At 38.6% G+C, this 13,999-nt stretch overlaps 1 protein-coding gene and 1 non-coding gene across 5 annotated transcripts in view; both read right to left on the bottom strand.

The window, feature by feature from the left end:
* LOC136874159 (ubiquitin carboxyl-terminal hydrolase 10) overlaps positions 1–13,999 on the bottom strand; it is a 180,120-nt gene that overhangs the window by 134,031 nt on the left and 32,090 nt on the right. For 3 of the 4 annotated variants that reach the window (XM_067147739.2, XM_067147738.2, XM_067147741.2), the window contains one exon: positions 2,598–2,696. The exons of the other annotated variant lie outside the window; for it this stretch is intronic. In XM_067147739.2, the coding sequence (XP_067003840.2) occupies positions 2,598–2,696 (99 nt within the window). The remainder of the gene's footprint in view (positions 1–2,597; positions 2,697–13,999) is intronic. 4 annotated transcript variants of the gene reach the window in all.
* On the bottom strand, positions 402–539 carry LOC136875167 (small nucleolar RNA snoR639/H1). Its single transcript, XR_010860406.1, has one exon. It is a non-coding gene; the product is annotated as a small nucleolar RNA snoR639/H1 (small nucleolar RNA).

Here is a 13,999-nt window from a genome sequence, read left to right as displayed (position 1 = left end):
AGGAGGTAATGCCTGAAGGAGATAGGGAGTAAAACCATAATTTGATGGTTGTAGAATGCTGGACTAAACTGAAGAAACACCAGACACAAAGGAAATGTAAAGGCAGAAATTTTATGGAGCAAAAGACTATCAGCCTCTTAACTACAGGAGAAATCAAATTCTTTAAGGATCAAGGACACATATAATGAAAGGTAAGGCTCAACATTAGAAACTGTGAGCTTTAGGAATAAGGGAAGGACTTAGTTAAAAAATGGTAGGATGGTCAAGGAATGCATTTACAAATGACAAAAGCACTTTTGTATAATGCAGAAACTTGTCCAACATGGGAAATAATGTAGGTTCCTTGTGATTCCACTTTGAACATGTTTAACCATATTTGGATAAAACTGCATATAACAGACTGTACCTGGAATTTCTTTGGTTACAAGTAGGCAGAACATATCTTTAAACCATACACACATTCCAGACTTACTGTTCCCACCACGAGCACACTGTGGCAGCAATGGGAGCAAACCACAGCCGGCTTACCTGGATGGGGTGTAATAAAACACAATAATGTCAGAGCATTTATTCTTTGGAAATGAAAGGATTCTGTTGGCCCTCCCTACTGGTTCAGCTATGTATCTTCTCTGGAGAGTGATGTTACAAAGGATCTTTGGTGTTGGGACATTTCTCTTCTGGGCATTAAAGTGGTAGTCTATCAAAAAGGCATTAAGCAGGGAAGTGTAAAAGGCAATAAGATTACAATAAAAGTAATAACTAGATTATGTGTATTGGAAATAATTATGTAAATAATTCCAATACATCATAGCTGCTGAATCAACCTTCAAAGTAAATAAGTGTGGACTAAAAAATCACATGGGAATCGGTCACTTACTTTAACAAACACTAACTTCTTCCATCCCTAAATCCTTTGCTTTCAAACATTTTAGGGAGTTTCCTACAGATAAATTATTTTACATAGATAAGGACTAGAATTAAATTGTTGAAGTGTTAGTATTTAAGTCACAAGAGAAAAATATGTAGCTGTGATACAAAATCCAACTATGAAAAAAGAACTTCCAATTCAAGTTAATACTGTTAGTTGTTGGGATCTTTAGCCCCATGGAAAGGTAAACAGCTAGTGACTAGCACACTGCTATTCATTCGTAACAGTACTGTCCAAATGGGAAACATAGCCCAAGCAATCGCAAGCAATACACTGTACGCCCAATCACACTCCAATAAAATGCCTTCCAAACTTAGAGCAGTGATGTTGACATGAGCAGCAGATGGTATGACCCCTCCAAAACAGTTGCAGACCCCAGCAACTGACAGTAAAAGGCATAATTCATGTGCAAAAACAAAAAAGAAAGTAAGGCTTAGATGCACCTGATAAATTTCTTCGCACTATCAGGGTCATATATATGACAAAAAGAAATCTGTTCTACCTACTCAAAATACAATCATCCTCAAATGCAATACATGAATACATATATGCCAAACAAGATCATACAGTAACGTTTTTAGAGTATGTTTAGTATTGGTATTTAGAAATTTCATGATCCGTATTGAAGTGGAATTACAATAATTGAAATTAAAAGGATTCCTCCCATTCAATACAAAGATATTTATTAACGTGAATGAATCACATGTCGTTCACATGAGGTCATATTCATCTGTACTGGTGTTATAGTGTGTTTTAAAGTTGTTTTAGTTATATTGTGTTTGCCCGATTTGACTTGTTGGCTGATGATGGCACAAGTTTAGAGCTGAAACTGGTACCTCATGTGAACGACATGTGATTCATTCACGTTAATATCTTTGTATTGAATAGGAGGAACCCTTTTAATTTCGATTATTGTATGCTTCGTAGTTAACAAAAATTACTGGATACATAATAGCTGGAAACAAGAGGCACCAGAAAAACATTTTTAGACACTTCATGACAGAAAGGAGTACAAAACTGTTCTACTTAAAAAAGTACAAAGTTATCATACCACTCAATTTATTAGAACACTCCGAACATGTAAAAAAAATTGAAAACTTCAAAATTAGTTAGCAAAAAGGTGCAAACAGAGACTGCAAGTGGGCAATGTGCTTGTAATAATCCTCCAAATGAATAACCTCAGACTTTTAGGTACTGATAGGTTAGACTGCACAATAAACATGATACTAAAGAGATTTCTTCATTTGCAGTATGAGACACAAAACTTTCAGAGAAATAAATAATGTGGTTGTTAAGGTCTTTGTCTGGCATTACATTGTATGGTTGAAAATTATGCTACTAAGAACTAATCTTATAATTCAAGTTTAATTCCACTATTTTTAAGATGCCAGGCATCTTCCCAGCATAAATGGAAAGGAAAATAAATTTTATATTAATTTTCCCCTTCATCTTGCTGATATTGTGATAGCAAAGTGCCTAAAAATCCAAGGTTTAGTTACATCAAATTAACCTGAGCCCAGGATAACCAGTGTCAAGTCTGAACAAAGATTTCTTTGTCACGGGTGCTTCCCAACAAATAAATAACAGCAAAATATCATGTGAACTTTGAATGCAGCTAAGCACACACTGCAAGCCATACCATGCCAGACAATAAAACGCACAATATTACCTGTAACAGAAGGGACTAATCCAACCGGCACTGCCGCAGGAGCAGCAGAGTATAGTGGCTGGGGGAGAAAGACACCCCTCAGAGCAAGAGGAGCCACAGCTAAGTAAAAAAAGTAAGCTTTCAATCTCAAATTATCCTAATGAACCATTGATTTACAGTCCCCCCTCAATGGTGATCCATAAAGGAAGGAAGGAAAATCAATGGGAATAAAGTAACATTTTTATTAAGAAATGTATCCTCCTTGCTTATATAATGAATATAAATAGGGCATTTAGAACTGCCACTAACAATACAAAAGTAATTCTTTTTGTTCATGAAAATACATCACAGACAATTAAATTGAATGAAAGAATACAAAATTTAAAAATAAATTAGAGTGGGCATTTTTTTGTTCTTGAATGTGCAATTTTCAGTTGCGTGACGATGTTTAGTGCAGAAAGTGGATGATGGAATTCACTTTTTTAGAGAGAATATTGAAAGCAGTAAGAGTAATTATTTGTGAATTCTAGAGAACAGCAGCAGGAGGGTAACAATAACAGAGATAATGGAAAAAAATCCACTCAGACCCAGGCCTTAACAATGGGCGAGTTCCCCTTTTGACAGACTCCCAATAAGCTGCTCTTTTACAATGAATATTCAGTATTCTTCGCCAGCAATGAAGCAGTGATTTACAACCTCAAATAAATGATTCAATGCTTAAGACTTCACTTCAGCACGGGATATTGGCAGTGGTACAGCATTTAAAACTAATCTTTTTGTAGGTTTTCTAGCAACTTCTTTTGCAAATGCTCCTGATCAGAAAATTAAACAGGAAGATACAATTTTTGTTTACAATCTGCTTTACATCACACTGACACAGACAGGTCTTATGGCAATGATGGGATAGGAAAGGGCTAGGAGTGGGAAGGAAGCAACCACAGTATTAATTACGATACAACACCGGCATTTGCCTGGTGTGAAAATGGGAAACCACGGAAAACCATCTTCAGGGCCGTCGGCAGTGGGGTTCAAAACCAACGTCTCCAGAAGGCAAGCTGATAGCTACGTGATCTAAATTGCACTGCCACTGGCTCAGTAACAGGAAGATAATTTTACTACGTAGGAGAACAAGAACACCGAACCCAGGAACCCTGGTTCAAGACAAGGAGGAGAACCGGATAGAAGTGTGTGTGTGTGTGTGTGTGTGTACATATATCCAACTGTTCAACTGGTGCAGTCTTTACTCCATGATCCAATGAAAACCTTTGGTCCCATAAAATGTCTGCTGTAAGAATACAAAAATCTCTCCTGAGAAATAACAGAAATTACATTTTGCTCAATACCAAAATCTCTCCTGAGAAATAACAGAAATTACATTTTGCTCATGTTCAATGTGTGTTAACAAGCATGATATTTCCTGATTACTAGACAAAGGTGAACATGATTAAGGTTATTTTGAAGAATAAACTAATTTTTGCAGCTAGAGAAGTATACTATTATTTTCTCGCTTGGTCTTATCTTTCATTTGTACCCTAGATTCACTTACAGCTGTTCAAGTTACATTCATATGCCCTTATTTTGTTTTCTTTACATATGACAATTATGAAACAGTCAAATTTGTAAGGATTTACAGAATCTTGCCTTGCTGCATGCGAATTATAAGTACTAGTATATAAAAGTACTTAAATTCGAGGTCATGTTTCCCATTAAGCAAAATGAAAGCAACTGTTCTACTGAATGGGGGTGTTAAAGTGAAAAGAATTATGTCACATAATTCTGGCAAAAAGGCTACAAGACCAAAAATTATGGTTAGCAGAATTAGTAAATTAATACGATGCATAAATCTAAGCATAATGCTTGATTTGATTCCTTCACTGCATAACGACAAATTTTACACAACAGATTAAATTTGCAGTTCAGAAGTAGTCTGCGAACACCACGTAAAATCTGAGACCAAACAGGAGTCCTGGGGAGGACAATATTTATTCCACATATTGCATAGTGAATAAAAAAGTAGTTTAAGTAAATATAAGACAGAGACTATACATTAATAGTCGAAGGGTAATATTTGACATCTGAATGATATGAAGAAGCAAGGTATAGAAAAATTGCAACACAGTAAGACTGCTATATGTTTTTAAAGAGTGAAGTGCAGAAGAAAGATGTCAGGGTTCAGAGGCTTGTCATCTACAGTATTAAAAATTAAGAAAATTACAATAGTAGCAGATGATTTAGAGAGGTGAAAAAATATTCTAGTCCAAGAGGGTAGGAAATTAAGAAATAAAAATAAGAAGAAACAAGCAGATTCAAGGTCTAAAAGATTATCAAAAGTAAGCAGGGAGTTTTAGAAAATGTGGGCAAATAGGTAAGAACTATGGTGATGTAAGATTAACCCTTAGCACTCACGCGACGGGCCATGCCCGACGAGAATATCACTCACAGATCTTATGTCGGCCAATGCCCGGCATGATCTTCTTCCCTACATAAATCGTTTGTCGGGTTGCGCACGCATGAATTACAGGTACAGTAAGCTACTGCAATCTTTCGACAATTTGAAGCCATGTGTAGCTACAATCTCTTTGAAATCTGGCTTTGTGCACATTCTTTGAAGACCATGCAAGTTTGTAAAGTTGTTTAGAAAACATGGAGTCATTTGAGCAGCATGAGAAATAACTAGACTTTTAGATGAGAGTGAAGTTGATTTCAGCAATAGTGAGAGTGATTTTCAATTAAGTGGTAAGGAAGATATTGCAGAACGAGATTGTGGTTGTGAGTTGAGTGATGAAAATCCCGATGAGAAAAGTATGCTAAATGGCAGTGCTGGTACTTCTGCTGATGGCTGAAGGGTGTCGTGTACCGACCTCCCCAAGGCTCGAACCAGCGGACTGTCAGATAATCGACAGCCAGGACTCGAACTCAGGGTATCAAAGGGAAATAAGCTAGTGTAAGAATATTAATTAGTAAGTACACTTATAATGCCAGTGTACTTATATGATAATTTTATTATATTTTCATAGTTAAAATGAAGAAGAAATGTTTCAGTACGTCAGAATTAGGGAAGTGTCTTAGGCAATAACACATTTACGAGAGCGGATGTTTGTTAGTGACAAACCAGTGTCTAAGTAGTCCGTACAGAAGCACTCTGCTTGACCGACAAAGAGATTAAAGCCAGCATCGCCAGTGCAGTTGCCCTCTAGCCTAAGACAGAGACAAAAGTGCAGAGAAAAGGACAGAGCTATTAGTACCCAGAGAGCAGCACTTACTGGGACAAATAGCTCATAACAGAACCCCGAGGGTGCCACCTAGCGGGGCGAATAGCTAGGTAACGCCGCTAGTCCAAGCCCTAAGATAGTGGGAACGGACTGACCTTTGCTTGAGTGAGAGCAGATATAACCCGAAACCGAGATGGCGGAGGGGCTCTCTCTCGATCAGTCATTCATACTCACTTGACAGTGAAGTTGTACGTAAGCGCCGCAAGGCAGAATTCGGACTTAGCTCGTAGCGGTAGGCTCGTGAGCAAGCTTCCGTCGGACCAACATAGTCTGAACTTATAAATATATTATGAATATAGTGTTCTTGTCGTCCGGAGTAATAAAGGACAGTTGCTTTCTTCACCTTTTATTTCAGGAGTTCCGGGACCAAGTTCGCACCCACAAATTACCTTCCCCAAGTCAATTCTGAGTTACTTATATATATTAGTGTGGAATAAATATAAGCCTCTACGCAGGACAGGTAATACGCCAACATCAACGGCCGGTGACCAACCACTAGAACATCTCCCAGGACAAGTAGGTCACAAGGGAATACCGTGACACGGATTTGGGCCTTCAAGAGAACCCCATTCACATGTACATCAGGTTATAAGCCACCACAAGGGACTAAACCTAAGAGTGAACTTGAATTTTTCCAATTATTCATGACTGATGAGTTATTGTCTGAAATTGTGTGCGAGACTATCCGGTATGCCAGTGTAAACATTCAAAAGTTGATGCCCCTCAGACATGAGTATTTGGAGGTCGTAGATAGATTTTACTCTTCCTGAATTTAAAGCACATTTAGGCGTAATCCTAAATATGGCAATGAACAGTAAGCCTGAATTACAACATGAGCGAGTATTTTCCTGCAATCCTTGTAGAGAAAAGCCTGGATTACATCCCGGCAAGTGCTCTGAGAAGTTCCACACAATGCAGAATTACAGATAAAAAGTGACATAATTTCAGGCTTAGAAATGCTGAACATTGCACCTGAATATTGTATTGTACTTTTATTATATTTTGTGATTGCTTTAGATGATTTTTATAAATATGTGGTCCATATGTTTGTGCTATCTCTTATCCCTCTGCAAGAAGATTCTTAAATGGAGCTGGAGAGGCAGGAGTGTTCAGAAAAATAAAAAGTAGGGCTAGGGGTTAAGTCAATTTGGAGTTACTTATACGAGGGTTGAGTCATAAGTCATGGCAACTATTTTTTTTTTCCTCGCAAACAGGAGACAACAAGGAAAATCGAAGATATGCATTAGGAAATATAGGGCATGTACTTACGCACAGTGCCCAAGGACAAATTCTGACTTCAAGAGATTCTCGTAAGAAAGTAACAACACACGCCATTGGTAAAAATGGTTTTATTATGGTATAGACAGTAAATACACAAGACTACGTATGAAGGACACCTTCGAAATAATCACCCAAGGTTTCCACAGTGTGTTGCCAGCGGTGGGGCAGGCGCTGAATACCATTTGCTGCATGTGTATCGCTAACGTGTGACACCTCTCTCCGAAATGCTGTTACGATGTCCTTTTCGTTAGCAAACCGTTGTCCACGTAATGGCTTCTTGACTTTGAGGATTAGATCATAGTCACATGGGCTCAGATCAGGTGAATAAGGTGGGTGTGGATGAACCTCCCATTCCCACCGCTGTAAGCGACACTGAACGATGGCTGCTGTGTGAGCTCTTGCATTATCGTGTAGGCACTGTCCCAAAGATCTGGACGTTTGGTTAGCACAGCACGGCGCAATTGGTACAACAAAAAGGAATTGTAATAAACTGCATTGACAGTGTGCCCCTCACGCACGATCGTTGCTCCTGCTTGTTGACTTCCATTTTGTAACACTCACTCACACACTGAACTTCAGCGCATGCTTAGATCCACACTGTTGTTTACATAAACCATCTAGTGGCATCATACGCAAGTACATACCGTACGTTTCCACATGCATATCTTAGATATTCCGTGTTGTCTCCTGTTCGCGAGAACAAAAATAGTTGCCATGACTTATGACTCAGCCTACGTATATATTAATGTGAAAAAGATAAACCTCTTGGCAGAAAAAGGTTTTCATATCATCTTTGTACCCATGTCTGGTTTTGCATAGTCTTTTTAACATAAAAGTTGTTAAAACGTAACTTACAAGCTGACTTTGTATATAAAATCACGTACCTTGAAAGCAAACATAGAAGCCCTGCAACACATGAGCATTCAGTAGCCAGAGATATTTGTTACTTTTCCATGTTATAAGAATGAACACAAAATGTATCTACAGGAGGCTATCATTTGTTGCAGCTGTCATTGGCCTCTACAACGCAGACAAAATGATTACATTTGACCTAAATAGTAGGGCATACTTCAAAAAGGAAAATCAAAACCCCAGCAACTCTTTAGGTTAAGGCTGACCTGTTCAGTTTCGTAAGGATGAAACAAGCTTGTCCACAAGAACTTTAATGATGCTGATTTCACCAACACTCAATGGCAAAGGTCCACAAACTGCATGCATGGATGCCACATGCACCGAATAAAAAAAACGACGAACTCCAGTGGACCACTGGTACTGGTAGTTTGCTCACTGGGCATATTGTGTGGACATATTTCTGCAATGGATTATTAAAAGCGATGAAAAATAAAGTGCATGTACTCCAATGTGAACAAAAAGAAAGAATGGCAGAGTCATGGCAGGCAAGCCAACAGCCTAAGGAAACCCACAGTTGCAACACCCATGATCTACAGTAGTGCTGCTACTCGTGTACTAGCCAGCCAGTGTCTTGGCAAGGTGTGGTTTCCAACTGATGAGCCCAAGCTATACTGGGGCGAAACACTGGTACTTTTACGAGTGAGTTTCCTGAATTTATTTACAATGAATCCACATTTAAAGGGACTAAGACGATCTAATTCTCTAAGAAATGCCAGTATATACCAAAGTCCAAAAAATGCTTTATATTTAGCAAATGCACTGGCTCAACCTGGCAACTGAGAAGAAAACAAGAACATGGCATGATTCAGCAACACTGCAATGCTTGCCATCACCTGACCAAGAACAATGTTGACAAAATTTGTTCAGAAAGTCTTTGCCTCCCAACCCATTCTTCTGACTTCCCTTCAATTTTAACCTATTCCAAACACTCATGATCAGTCTCACAAAGGTTCTTTTAAGGACAGAATGCTAGCACAATATCCAGCAAATCATTAGGTCCATATTACATACACTTCCAAGTAAATAAGGAGATCATTAATTCTGTAAAAACAAAAGCCGTACAATGAACAGACCAGAGATATATTACTTGTGAAACCATTGTTGCAGTCACTGGAAATCAGTTTGGTCAGTTAATTTAAGCCTTTTTTTTTTTTTTTACTTGTGGCGTTTTTCCCTAAATCGAACGGAATCATTTTCAGCAATATTGTAAGTCAACATCTGCCTCCTAGTCAAAACCATGCCTTCTCAAAAAGCAACATAATTTTTGTATTACACAATATGGCATTATCTGCCACCAATTTTGGAGACAAAACTATACTCAAGTCAATAAGCTGAATATTAACAGCAGACACCATGCCACCCAATACTCACCCCATTCAGCTATGCACGGGAATGACTGTTTACCTCTCGCAGAGGACGTGGTTGGGCGGTCAGCAATGCTGCCAACTTGTTTACTTAGGAACTAAGATGGGCACTAATTCGAAAGGTGAATTATAATTTTTCCTGCCGTGAGGACAGTATGTGCCACTGCCATAGATGAAAGCCTCTCGAAGGGATTGTTCTCACGACAGACTGGCTTACACATCTCTCCTCTGAAAGGAAATTTAAGTAAGATTTGCATAATTTATACTTCCTTATAATGTTACAAACGTCAGGTAGCAAGGTGTCGACTTTTACCCGAAAATAAGTGGTTGCGTACATACGGGGAATAGCAAACCACTGGCCAATGATCGCCCTGCCGCGCACACAGAATATAGAGAACAGGTGGGGACACCAAGCACGGCAGCTACTCCGTTCTGTAGTTCGGCAAAAGGAAACACCATTTTGTGAGATATCTTGCCGAATCCCTCTTTAAGAGCTCATTCCCCTCAAACACGAGGGCGGACGAATACTTCAAGGCTGCCGCAGCCCTGTATCCTCGACTATATCGAAGTTTCATATAAAATTATTCCTGTTCTGTATTCTACATAGTTTCCATTACAGGTTCTATTTATTTATGGTCATATTCTGCCGAGGTTGGTAACAATCTAATTATCGAGGGAATGACATCGCATCCCTTTTTACGTTGACCAATACAAATGTAAGTAGCTACTTCAGCAACGGAGAATGGCATGTGATGCTCTTTTTTTTTAACCTGTAGAGGTGTACTCGCTGCAACGTTAGAGGTGGCGCATGGTACTTCATTACCACTATGATTGAATTAGCTTTAATAACAAAATGACAAATTTCATCATATATTGATGCATTAGATTTATTAACTCAATAGCATGACATTTTATCGAAAATAAATGTATATATCCAATTCTAATTAGCTTCACAGCATATAAAATTAAAAACATATCATGCTTAGGAATAATTTGTATTAAACACATATCTTACATAATTCAGCTGACAGGCTTAGATCCTGCTAACTATGTAATGCTATTCCTGCAGTATATCCCTGGGTGGTGGGGAAGGTTCCTTTAAATATAATTACGCTATCGATAATTATTCTCTTCATGACAATCCATATCTTGATAAGTTAATCATTTGCAAGTATAATTCCCCCTGGCTCTTTCAATTTCCAGGTTCGTACAGTTTACAATGAGTTGCAACATACTATCACTCGTCAAAAAAATGCCTGAAGCTTCTTCAGGCAATGATTCAGTTCTTGCTACAAGTTTCACTCATGGTAAATGAGTGACAATGTTGTGGGTTCTAGTACGAGAGTTTTTAGCAGGAGGAGCTTTTGTCTAGTTTGTAACATCCTTTCCTGTTCTGATCCAAAAGCATTGAGAAAGAGGTAAATAATCATCAATATTTAATTCTTCATTAGCGCTCTGTCGTGTATCACTATTAGTCTACTACTTGTAATAAATTCATCCTCACTCACACTAAAACTGCTTTTTCCTCCTCCACAGATTAAGTCATAACACCCTTGCCTCATGCTCTTGATAAATCATTTCAGTGATTAGGGATTGACTGAATGAATTCCAAACATTGTTACAAAATAAGTCACTGGGTACACTCAACACTGCTGCTGGTTAAGCCTACTTCCGACGAACAGGACTGGTTGCACCGCCTGACAATCCCTCTAAGAATGGACACCCTTCACTACAATGCCTTCTAACATATTTGAAACACCCATCTGCACCTCGCACATCCCCTATAGCAGACCAAGAACAATCGACTTTCTTCTTGCACAACAGACAATGGCAACTCCTCCACTTGGAGAGCACAAAACTGGCACTGTAATGCATCCATTGCTTCTTGGTCATCTTCACCATCTTTCACCGGCAATATAACAGGAAACTTTGAAACAAAATACTTTATGGCATTGAAGGAAGAAGTCTGCAAAGAATTTATCTGAGCTACTTGAGCATTCACAAAAACATCACTATTCAAATTAAATTTATGAATAATATAATCACAAACTGCAATAAAATAGTACCTCAATTGCCTTCCAATTTTCCTGGGTAGCAAACGATTTTCAATCCTTTTCAATTCTTTGTTGAAAAATGAGACGACAATAGGATAGAGCTTACTATCTTTATCATTGCTACCATCAGGTGAAATCGCAAAAGGTTCAGTCTTTAAAGTTTGAATCATCAGGTGAAATCGCAAAAGGTTCAGTCTTTAAAGTTTGAATCACCTATCTGCATCACGGGCCATTTCATTAATTATGGCAGATTTTTTTGTTCTAGCACACGCGTATTTCTTCGCAATGTCTGAATCTGGGAACATCTTTCTGAACAATGGCCCTGCGTGATCAGAACATGACAATGCAAGGTTATGTTCGACAATGAACGCCGTGAACAAACATTCTGCTTGAGTGACTGCATCATCTTCCTTCCCACTTACAAAAAATTACTTAACTTTTGTTCCTCTCGAGACAGCTAGCACTATCTTTGTGTTTCTGTGTGACACTGAGCTACAATATCTGTTTTCCCTCCATGCGAGATAATATCACACCGACACACGGAACAAAATGCATAATAGTTTCCTTAATTAGACTGTAAAATGAACGGAAATTAAGTTTTATAGGTATCCCTGAACACTTGGAGATAACATTTGTTATGTTTTGTAGTCAGCATGTGAAGAGAAAATACCACAAACTGTCACCGACACAACTCTCTGAAATACATTGAAGTCATTAAAATTATGAACTCTGATCAACACAAAAGCACTGAAATACGCGAAACTAGCACATACAAAAACAGATCAATATGTCTCGTACATTATTAACATATGACTTCGACAGGGGGAAAAGCACAGAACCGCAACAAAAACAAGGTGGTCTAAAACTCCAACGAAACTACGCACAGAAACGAGCACGCGAACCACACAATAACAAACTCACGCTTTCGTCCCGATCAACGGAGTCCCTAGCGGTCGCTAATGCGCATGACCTCTGACTCGTAGGACGATTGCAGTCCCGAATTCCCACCTGAACAGCACAAACGCTGCTGTAGTGAGCGGGAAATACGATACGCGAAGGCGACGGATGATCCGCCCACCAAATAAAGCATCAAATACCGGTAAATATGCTTAAAAATGAGGTTGCGTAAATTAAACAAGCACATAAGAATTTGTCCTAGGGGAAGAGTACTGACCGTACTGGAGGTTATATTGGTAAAAAATAGGAAGAAAAAAATAAATTGGAAAACCGGAAGACAAGTTAAAAATCTGAAAGTTTCCAGGTAAATCGGAAGGGTTGGCAGGTATGGAAAGTGAACAGAAGGGCATCCAGTAAGGACATTTCAGACAATCTGAAATGGTATTGTGTGGAGATATCGTCTACTGTTCATAGACGACTTTGTTCCGCGGTTCTGTTAGCACAGAGACCCCATAAGGAGGCAAGAATCACGCCTGCATTGGCCACAAAAAGGTTCATTTGGGCCAAGGAAGTTCAGGAGAAATTTGGAAGTGACTGGAGTAGGGTAAGTAATACAGTGGAACCTCGATCATCCGTTGTCGTAGGGACCATGGAAAAAAACGTCCAACACGGAAAACCGGATAATCCGGGAAAGATCAACCATCAACAATTTGGCTAAACAGCACAAAAATGAAATGTGTATTCTTATAATCTTACAAACGCTCCTAAACCAAACCATACTACAGCCCCAATGGGCCTTCCACCTACCAAGTGACCGCCCTCGGTCCGAAGGCCTGCAGATTACGAGGAGACGCATGGTCAGCAGAGATGCCAACTTTCCAGAAAGGCAATTCGTAATGCAGCCGTTAGGACACGGGGATTGAGGGAGGAGGGGTACGGCGGCGGCCGTAGAATTCCCCCCCCCCCCCCGAGATCTGCAGAAATGTATATATTTTCTAAACTTTCTCTTAAGTAGTAGTTATAGTACTCATTAGTCATGTATTTTTAATGTACTCTACGTACGATGTGTATTATATAGATATGACTTTTTTAAAGTGTGATTATTTTTGTTAATACCATTACTGTTATTATTGTTAATATTAGCATATAATTGTCATCAATAGTTATTATTAAGTGTTCTAGGTTAAGACTGGTTAAGTGTAAGAAAGGAAGTACATCCCTAACTTTGCCAAGATAAAAAAATTATTATTATTATTATTATTATTATTATTATTATTATTATTATTATTATTAACTTACATATCATTGAACAATCAATGAACAACATACAATTCAACCATCTTGTTCTTCCTCAGTATGCTCATCTGAAAAATCGCTGCTACACACACTACAAAACACGTGTGAAATGAGACTTTGAGGAACGCAGTAAACAGGGCCATTCTTTCGAGTAGTGAACCATTTTTTGTTTATTATTAGCGTCACTAGTCACGGTAACGTCATCACACGTATTTTCCTGCACAAGAAATCGCTTCATTATTTCAAACTTTTCACATTTCGTAACACAACGATTAGCATATATCCTGTAAGAGCAAAATATGTAAATTTGGCAACCGACATAGCAATAAATACTTCAGTCACGCACA

This window comes from Anabrus simplex, chromosome 5 (assembly GCF_040414725.1).
Source record: "Anabrus simplex isolate iqAnaSimp1 chromosome 5, ASM4041472v1, whole genome shotgun sequence".
Taxonomy (NCBI): Eukaryota; Metazoa; Arthropoda; class Insecta; order Orthoptera; family Tettigoniidae; genus Anabrus; species Anabrus simplex.
The sequence above is the reverse complement of the archived record's forward strand: the minus strand, read 5'-3'. Positions and strand labels throughout refer to the sequence as shown.